This window comes from Microcaecilia unicolor, chromosome 4, assembly GCF_901765095.1.
Source record: "Microcaecilia unicolor chromosome 4, aMicUni1.1, whole genome shotgun sequence".
Classification (NCBI taxonomy): domain Eukaryota; kingdom Metazoa; phylum Chordata; class Amphibia; order Gymnophiona; family Siphonopidae; genus Microcaecilia; species Microcaecilia unicolor.
Window position 1 is genome coordinate 350,109,413 of NC_044034.1, and position 10,487 is coordinate 350,119,899.

Consider the following 10,487-nt stretch of genomic DNA (forward strand, 5'->3'; position numbering starts at 1 on the left):
TGTTTATGCTATTGTTTCGGGTTCTATAAAGGAAATAGCTGTGTTTTTGTTGATAGAACTTTGCATTAGCATAAATCGGGAATAAATTGCTAATAAGTAACTTTAAAAATATACAATAGGTAATTTTCCAGTTCTTTAAGAGTTTTTATTGGGCCGACTTTTATTGAAAGAACTTTTGTATCTGCTGATCAAGAAGTGGGAAATACCGTTTAACAACTGATCCTTTATTTGCTTGTATGGTCACTGCATTGGCCCTGGCAGACTATTGTAAAACCCCCTGACACAAATAGATGGTGTTGACGAAGCTAGTATAATGAAAAAATGTTGGCGATTTACCAAGCAGCGTTATCAGTTTGCCCTCAGTGAGTGACATTTGTATTTAGTTCTCACCCTTGTCACTTTATTCATTCTAAAGTTTTTTGTTTTTTTTTCAAAAGGAGATCAATATGTTCTTCATTCTCTTCAAATTTCCCAGTAGAGGTTTCAAATGTTGAATTTGGCTTGAAGGAGAGAAAACATGTTATATATTTGAAATAAAATAGTTTTCATCAAGGCTCATTCCCACTAGAGTTTTCAAATGCTTGGCAATAGAATATTGGTAGGTCCAGGACTGCACCACTCCTTATACTGGTGATGAATCACTGAATTGTCAGTGTTCTCTTCCTCCATCTGCTGGTCAGGGGAAATAACCCACTGAACTGGATTGGTCTAGCTAGCACAGCAATGGCGAACCTATGGCACGTGTGCCAGAGAGGGCACGCAGAGCCCTCTCTGTTGGCATGCGCGCCGTTGCCTCACCCACCGGAAGTTCGTTCCCTCCTCCCTTGGAGTTCCAGGGTGCCCCCTCCCTCCAAATTTTAAAAGTCATCTATTTTGCCTCATCGGGGTTAGGGCAGCAGCATGCAGGCTCGGCTCGGTGCTTAGTTCCGTTTTCCCTTCTCTCTCTCTCTCAGCTCTGGTCCCACCCTCATTTCCTGTTTCCGCAAGGGCGGGGCCAGAGCTGAGAGAGAGAGAAGGGAAAACGGAACTAAGCACCGAGCCGAGCCTGCATGCTTTTTACCGCTGCTGCCGCCCTAACCCTGACAAGGTAAGATAAATGACTTTTAAAATTTGGAGGGAGGGGGCACCCTGGAACTCGAAGGGAGGGAGGGGGGACGACCCTGGAACTGGGAGGGAGGGGGGCCTGGAACTCGGAGGCAGGTGGAGGGGACAGGAGAGGGAAGGGTAGGAGGGATGAGAGGATGGGGGAGGGGGGAATGCACCACCTGTTAAATTGCCCTGTTGGCACTTTGTGATACATAATTAGATTTTGGGTTGCTGTTCGGGCAATCGGTCTCTGAAAGGTTCGCCATCACTGGTCTAGCATATGGGTGGGCACACTCAGTCTTTTCAAGGGCTGCAACCCAGTCGAGTTTTCAAGATTTTTCCTATAAATATGCATGAGATCTATTTGCATGCCCTATGTACATCATATGCAGATATGTCTCATGCATATTCTTTGGGGGAAGTCCTGAAAACTTGACTGGGTTATGGCCCTTGGGGACCGAGGTTGCTCACACTTGGGCTAGCAGGATTTAAAGGAAAGGAAATTAGCAGGTAACAACAAGTTTCACCATTATCACTAATGCTTGAGGTGAGTAGAAAAATCACAATTCTTCCCTAGCTTAAAATACAGAATATTTGTGTAGGGGTGGAATTTGGCTGCTCTCAATACAGAATCTTGAAACTTCAATCTAGAAATGGCACAGGTAAAATAGCAAGTATCTAATAGCAGAATGAGTGGCAGGTATCCCAAACACTCCCTTCTTTCCCTCGCTTGATTTCATATCCTTTGTCTGTGTCCTTGATACCTTGTTTTTTGTATGCATTTGTATAGGATGGAGAGGAACTTCAGAGACTGACCAAGCCAAAAACAGATACGGACACAGAAACGGATGAAGATCCCTTCTAACTCCACAAATAGAGCTGCGATCCCACTCGTTGTCATCATCAAGGGACCAGAGTTCATTTTGAACCATGAATGCTTTTTTCTGTGAATTAGGAGAACATATGGGTATCTCTCTCTTTTTTTTTTTTAATAAAGCACTTTCCACATGTAAAACATGTTTTTATGCGGAAACGGGTTCTTTAAAAATTTCATGTGGATACACTTGTAGAAGTGGACGCATAATAAGATACCGCCTACGTTTATGAGATATGTCTAGATATTCCTGGGGGTGTAGTTGCGTTGAATGGGGGCAGAGTTGTGATGCACATGTGTATTTTATACAACACATATGTACATACACACATTTACACCTTCAGAGCAGGAATGAATTTGTGAGCATTTTTAAGCTACTGGGAATTATTGTACAAGAATATTTTATAAAAGCACATAGGTATCTATGTTGCCATTATAAAACAAGACATGAATACAGATAATTTAATTATACTTCCATCATGAATTTACGATAGAACTTCAACTTTAGAATGAATATGAACAGATACAACTCTGCATAGTCCTTTTCATCCATACCAGACCAGTCCAGTGTAATGGGTTATATCCATCCACCAGTGGAAGGAGACAGAAAATTAGTTCCAAGTAATTTTCCCCTTAAGGGCATCATGCAGCCTGAAATGTTCAATATTTTCCCTGTCCAGTGGATGGATCTTGCTGCTCCTTCTTGGTGCTTGTTCTTCAGCTCCTGTATGTTGAAATTTGGACCGTGTGCCTTCTGATTGAGTAACCTTTTGGGTGATTTTTGGCTCTTTTGAATTGTTGATGAAATAGGTGCCTTTTTGGACTTTTCACATAGGCATCCTGTTGTAAAATTAGTCCCATTAAGGGATTTGTTTTTTTAAGCAGCAGTATTTCAGGTGATCAACTTAATCCTTACATTTTATCTTCAATATAGAAGACATTTTTTAAACCACAAATACAACAATTGATCATGATTTTAACATTGTATATGGATGGGCCTCAGAATCCAATGACATGGAACTTTGGGTCATGGAGAAAGCACAGAATGGAATGAGATCTTGAGAATTGTGTTATAATGTTTTTGCTATGTATGAGCTTTCAATCTGTGTTAACCATTTTAAATATCTATTTTTGGTTAGAAAAGCTGCTTTTAATTTGCCATCATCCTCTCTCTACATATGAGGTACAAAGAACTTTAGCTTGATTTTGTTGCTTCTGTAAAATTCACCGGTCTTCCAAAAATTATTGTGCAGTGAAAAATCAGAAAATTTCTAAACCCAGGTGGTACTATTGACAGAGGGATTTCTCCAACCTGGAAAAACTTTTTCTCTTCTTATCAGCCCAATGTGTTGGAAATAATTATACACAGGGGTCAAGAATGTATGTCAGGGGACAAAATATGAGTAACTCTTAAAATTTAACAGAATAGCACCAAATTTGGGACAAAACCAGTGACAAGATATGCTGAGTTTGAAATTGTCAATTGGCCTGGGGGTTCCAGAGAAATAAGTTTCCCAAGAAAATGACCCAGTGCATTTTTGTGGGAAAAAATGGTTCAAGCTTATATGCAGTGTGGAAACTTGGGTACAGTGAAACAGTAGCAAGTTAGGAAATTGTTTCAAACTACCCCTCTCTTCCACTGTCCTGTTCACACTTTCAACCCTCCCCCATCCTTGTAGCAGCCCTTGGCATCTCTGGTTTGTACAAAAATAAAAAAAAGACAATGGAGAATGCAGATGATTTATCCATCTATCCTGGTTGTCTGACCACTAGGCCACTCTGTTCAAAACATGTCCTTGCACAGTTATGTTCCTTCAAAAACTGCTGCTTGCTTCTGCCACCATAACCTGAACTAAAGCTACATCTGGAGAGGTAAAGAGAACAAGGCCGTCCCATCCCTTCTCTCCTCTTAAGTCAAAGACGCACACACACCATGCTCTGCATGCTTTTTCCACTTGTTTGAGAATAGGGTCGGTATTGTTTGTGGAGCATTCTCAGGATACTAATGCCTTCAATAAGTGTTGTATGTCAGTTGTCAGTCTCTCTTTTTTTTATTTCAACCAATTTAGTAAGATAATGTCCAGCTTCTATTTTAGGGTAGCCATCCAAAGCCAAGTCAACTGAACAAGTTTACCTAGTTTTGCCTGCTGATGTCTGTGGGTGACTTTCCTAAGCAAATCAAAAGTACATGTCCATGCATGCCAAGTGAGCAAAATGAGTCTGCTCGACTGACCTGGTAATGCTGGTTCTATAGTTTTAAAACTGATAATGGCACCTTTGGAAGGTGAACCTGCCTGGCTCTTCATGGTCAACTCTCCGAACAGTTGAAGTATACTGGATGGCGTTCTCCCCAGTGGTTACCTGGCAACAGAACTCCAGATATGTGGTAATTCATGACTTCTACTCAGAAACATTGGCTGTGAATCTCTCAGATTGAAAGCTATTTATGTAATTTATAAATGTATAATGGAGAGCCTGGAAGTATTCATCAGAGTACTTGAATTTCTTCTTTTTTTTTTCCCCCCCCCAGTATGTGGCTGTTAAGCCCATATTTTTTTCTGTGTCTGTACTAAAATAAATTTTCTATGGTTTGTAAAACAGGATTGATTGTAACATTGAAACAATAACCATGAAAATGTGAACGCTGAATAAAATTCTGGAGTATTTTTTTTTTAATACAGAGTTACTAGAAGGATTTTTTTTTTGTTTGTTTATTGCTGGGGTGTGACAATCAAGACTGCAACAGGCTTCCTGACCCCCAAATTCCAGCAACAATATTATCAGCCAGCAGCATGTACTTGAGAATGAGAATGGTCAAGTTCCATACACAGCCCCAAACTGAAAGAAAAAATGGTAGTGAAAGGAACACAGTTCAGGAGCAGAAGCCAAGAAAGTGCTGGTCTCTGAATGTAAAAGCCAAAGAAAAGTCCTGAAAGCTAAAATAAGTTAGCCAGGGGCAAGTGCAGCTCCGGTCTATGCAGCCCTTTACTAAGCTGTGTTAAGTGCTAACGCCCACCTAACTCAGCTTATGTTTAAATGGTTTTTATTGATATTGCAGCAACAGAAACATTGTCATATAAGACACTGCATATAACATTCATCAAACCTCGATCAAACTATACAACCATTTGTTAATGAACATGTATCATTTTTGAATTTTTTATTACAGTATTTTTTATTTACTCCCATCAGGATGTAATTATCCTCCCCCAAACCCCTCCTCTACCCCCCAGATCTGGAGATCTATTCAGTAACAGCCCGTGGGGTTCACCCTGCATTTAAGAGTAAACTACGACCTCTATGGCTTAGGCTTCGCAGATAAGGACCCCAGACAGCCAAAAATGTGACTCTCTTGTTCTTTGAGAGCCGGGCACCTAATGCAGCTTAATGGTGTACCATGGTACACGCTCGTGCATCTTGTGGTAACTGCCAAATTAGCACATGCTAATCTGCACGATAAAAAAAAACAAAAACATTTTTTAATTTTGGTAGAGGGGTGTTTCAGGAGCAGAGAACAGCACATCAGCACACAATACTGCGTGAGCTTGTGCTGTCTACAAAATGGGTGTAAATGGCACTTAATAGAGCAAAGAAAAGCAAAAGATGACCTTCAGGATAGGACAATGGAAATCTCATTAGAAAGAAATTTCCATTGTCCTTTTCTTTGCTCTATTTGGTTGGTGTACTTTGGTCCCTCACCTGGTGTGTGTGTGTGTGTGTGTGTGTGGGGGGGGGGGGGGGGGGGGGGGGGGTTATAAATGGCACCTTAAAAAATACCACTTAATCCTGTTCTATAAACAGTGCTTAGCGCTGGAAACTGCAACTACATTTAAGTGTGACCATTTACACCAATAAAAACCTTGGTTGTTCTAGAACCATGTGCATGAATTGTGGGAATGCCCCATAGCTGCCCATGACCTTTCCATGGCTGCGCTTCTTTTTTGGACCTGTGCCTAAATTTCTGCATGCAAATTTTTAATTAAATCCAATTAGCACCAACAATTGCTTAAGCCACTTAGTTCTAATTGGCTCATTATTCAATTAAATTGCACAAGCAAATTGGGCATGCACAATTTTTGATGACTTTTATAGATTTTGGGGATTTATGGCTGTAGTAAAATATGGCCTTACCGCACAAGCAAAACCTCTGCAAGGGGGCACGCTAAGGCCAGTTTTTGCCACTGCTTAGTAAAAGGACCTCTGTTTGAAGTAAATTTTCTGAGGTGCAAGTTGAAGCGTATTCTACTCATTGGGGCAGGAAAAGAATACAGAAAGCTGTTACTCAGAGTCATACTAATTAAGGGTTGGCAAGCGGCAATCCTGAATTACCGCTGGACTACCACAGCAGCCCAGTGCATGCTCTTTCCGGCATTACAGAAATTTAGTTCTGTATTTTTACTGCCTGCTTAGTGCGGGAGCCCTATGCCACCTCCTTGGGTGGTGGTAAGTACTCCTCCCTAAAATGGCTGTGCAGCAAGTGCAAATTTACAGCATGGCCATTTTTTCCCATCCTTTTTTACTCTCTGGTAAAAACGGGCCTTACATAGTAGATGATGACGGCAGAAAAAGACCCGCATGGTCCATCCAGTCTGCCCAACAAGATAAACTCGTGTATACCTTACCTTGATTTGTACCTGTCTTTTTCAGGGCACAGACCGTATAAGTCTGGCCAGCACTATCCCCTCCTCCCAACCACCAGCCCCGCCTCCCACCACTGGCTCTGGCACAGACCGTATGTCTGCCCAGCACTATTCCCCGCCTCCTCCCAACCACCAGTCCCGCTTCCCACCACCGGATCTGGCACAGACCTTATAAGTCTGCCCACCACTATCTTCGCCTCCCCACCACCAACCCCTCTTCCCCCCCACCGGCTCCTTGGCGCATGGCAAAAATGCTGTAGCTTGGTTAAAGGCCCCCTAACTTGTACTAAGTAATTATAAAATCTTCATGCTGTGTGCGTTAAGTCTTTGAATGAATCAGCCTATAAGTTTGCAGTTTAATGGATTAGATGGTATATTATCTCTGGGGTTGTTATAATCCTAGCCATGTCTACTCTTAGTAAATGATGTGGCTTATATTCCAACAGGGATCCTTGGGCCTCTCTTAGGGGCCCTTTTACCAAGCTGCAGTCAAAGGGGCCTTGTGCTAGCAGCAGTGGCCATTTTTGCCGCACACCAGGGCCCCTTTTTACCACAGTAGGTGAAAATTGTCAAAAATGAAATTGCCATATGGCCATTTGGGGGGGGGGGGGGAAGCACTTCCACCCGTTGAGGTGGCAGTAAGGGCTCCCACGCTAACCTAGCAGCACACGACACTGCCCAATTACTGCCAGGTTAACCCCCTGCGGAAAGATTTCCCAATATTTCTGCTAGCACTGGAAATGGTGCATGCTGGAGGTGGATCTACTGCTGTCACCTGTGTTGGACCGTCGGTAGTTCTGGGTTGCCGTACAGCAACCCTGTGTAAATAAGCGCATCAAAATCAGTAACAGAGTCCATCAGTCCCTGGAGCTCTCCTGCCTTTCAGCTTCCCAATCCCAAGGATTCTACTTTTCCGTACTGGAACTTGAATTTAATAAAATAAACCCCCCCCCAGAGACCATTTCTTTCTTATGTGTAAATCTTAAGTATGTAGTGGCATCAGGCAGTCCAGTAGGTTTTAAGTAACTAGTTTTTGTTTGGGGATTTGCTGTTGTAGTTAAACTCTGGAATTTGCTGCCGGAAAAGGTAGTTAAGGCGGTTAACTTAGCGGACTTCAAAAAAAGGGTTGGACGGCTTCCTGGAGGAAGAAGCCATAGAATGTTGTTGAATGGACGAGGGAATAATACAGTATTTCCAGGATGGGCGGGACAAATTGCTTGTTCTTTTGGCCGCTGTCGGTGACAGGGTGCTAGGCTCAATGGACCCTTGGTCTGTCCCAGCATGGCGATGCTTATGTACTTATGATAGACCTTCAAGGAAACTATGTTTTGATACTGTCTGCCGGAGAATGTTATGACTTTTACCCATACCAAAAAAAAATCATATATAAACATTTTATAGCGATATCTCTGCTAGAATTGAAGAGAGGAAATCTGTCCAAAATGTATTTCATAACAGGGGAGATCTGAACCGTCCTTGGACTGGTATTCCCAACGTGACAGACAGATCTGATTAATAACCTTCTTTGCAGCAACGGAATGTAGGGCACTGTTACAGTTTTATGGGATAAACGAATCATTTTATGAAAGGTTTGAAAGAAAGTTGGCTTGCGTTAGTGTTCTTGGCTTGATTCTGTACAATAATAAGACCAGATTTTTGCTTTTGGAATTATTTTTTGACTAGATGGCAACATTACAACAATAAAAGGAAACCAAGCTGACTGCAGTTTGTTTTTAACAAAGTGTGTTTTTCTACAGTCAGCAGTAGAAAAGAAAAATGATTAATGCGACTTAAAAATTAATGCGTAAAGGTCAAGGGTCCATTGTTCCAGTGGTGAAAAGGGCTACTTAAACTTCCAAACCCAATTCAGCAAAAATCAGGGAGTGTTGGTTTATCCATTTTCATGTAGTGATGGAGAAGGAATGAAACCTCACGTCAGTGGCGTTCCTAGGGGGGCTGACACCCGGGGCGGATCGCCGATGTACCCCGCCCCCCCCAGAACAGCGCAACGCCCCCCCCCCCGGTGAAAGAACCCCCCCCCCCCAGGTGCATGCCGCTGAGGGGGGGGGGGGGGGTGCCGCGCGCCTGCCGGCTCTTCGTTTTCATGCTCCCTCTGCCCCGGAACAGGAAGTAACCTGTTCCGGGGCAAAGGGAGCATGAAAACGAAGAGACGACAGGCGCGCGGCACCCCCCCAGCGGCGTGCACCCGGGGCAGACCGCCCCCCCTCCTTGGTATGCCACTGCCTCACGTGATCTTCAAGGAAGAAAAAAACAGTGAAGAAGTAGAACCTGCAGCAGGAGGCAACAAAGAACCGTCTGTCTTTAAAAGTTTATTAATATCCACAAGGGCACAGTAACATCCTTCATCTCAACTACATGTGTTTGTGACAAAAATGGGCTCTGGACTCGACATGGCCATGTTTTGGCGACGATGCCTACGTCAGGAGTCGCTTACTTCAAAGTGTTGTCACCCAATAATATTGTAGTGAGTCTCAACCTGTGTCTAATTCTAAGAAACAACAGCAGCAGCAAATAGATGACTTCATCAGCACCGTCCTCACAAATGTAGGTATCAGGGGTGTAGCCAGACCTCACGGTGAGAGGGGGCCAGCCCGAGGTTGGGGGCACATTTTGAGTCCCACCCCCCCCACCGCCATGCCTCGCCTCCTCGCCCCCCCCCACCGCCTCGCCCCCCCAACCCCTGCCAGCCAAAGCCTTCTTCAGCGCGGTCTCTGGCGCAGCCGCGCTCGGTGCCTGCCCCTGCTCTTTTTCTTCTTGCTCCTGTGCACGCTGAGAATCAGCATGCACAGGAGGAGCAAGAAGAAAGAAGAGCAGGGGGCAGGCAGCGAACGTGGATGCGCTGGAGGCCGCTGAATGTCAGCGTGCACAGGAGGAGCAAGAAGAAGAGCAGGGGGCAGGCAGCGAACGCAGCTGTGCCAGAGACTGCTGAGCGTCAGCGTGCACAGGAGAAGCCATAAGAAAGAACAGTAGGGGGCAGGCAGCGAATGTGGCTGCGCCGGAGACCACTGAGCATCAGCGTGCACAAGAGGAGCAAGAAGAAAGAAGAGCAGGGGCAGGTAGAGAACACGACTGCGCCGGAGACCGTGCTGAAGAAGGCTTCGGCTGGTGGGGGTTGGGGACCCCCGCCAGCCAAACCAGGGGCCCAGACGAAATTTGCGGGGGCCCACGCCCCCGTAGCTACGCCCCAGGTAGGTATGCAACTTTCTCGAATCGGGGGTATATGTACATAGGTGCCAACATTTCAAAATGATTGTGGGTGCTAAACACAATACAAATTACCCCTCCCTGGACACAATGAAGGAGCTTGCTCAATAGTGGGGTGCTCTAGTCTACACCCATTGTCACCCACAGAGCTGGCTCCCATGTCTATGTGTAGAGCAATATCAATAGCATTCCGCATGGGACGAATCACCCCAATTCTAATTAATTGTACTTGTACAAACCAATCTGTATTGTTCACACCGGAGTCTGTAACCAGCTCTCAGGAACTATGTAAGCCATATTGAGGCTACAAACAGGTGGGAAAATGTGGGACACAAATGTAACAAATAAAATAAATAAAAACAGTGATATTCGGCCACCCTACATCTATGCTGGGGAGTTTGACAGCTTTGTTACTGGCTTAAATTCAGCCGCATAGTTAATATGCATTGCCACTATCCCTACTAAGTCTATAAAAGTCGCCAAAAATCACGTGCACACATTGGGCATATGGAATTTAATTGAACAAGCCAATTAGTGTCAATAATTGGTATTAACAATTAGTTGGCACTAACTAGATTTTAATTGGAACTTACGTGTGTAAATTTAGACACAGGATCCATGCCTAAATTTCACACGTGAGTAAAAAAAAAAGGGGGGGTCAC

General features: G+C 44.1%; 1 protein-coding gene across 3 annotated transcripts in view; it reads left to right on the plus strand.

Moving 5' to 3' along the window:
- SLC35A5 (solute carrier family 35 member A5) overlaps positions 1 to 4,636 on the plus strand; it is a 39,189-nt gene extending 34,553 nt beyond the window's left edge. For all 3 annotated transcript variants that reach the window (XM_030202236.1, XM_030202237.1, XM_030202238.1), the window contains exon 8: positions 1,877 to 4,636. In XM_030202236.1, coding sequence (XP_030058096.1) covers positions 1,877 to 1,951 — 75 coding nt within the window. In that variant the 3' untranslated portion in view covers positions 1,952 to 4,636. The remainder of the gene's footprint in view (positions 1 to 1,876) is intronic.
- Positions 4,637 to 10,487: the final 5,851 nt, after the last annotated feature.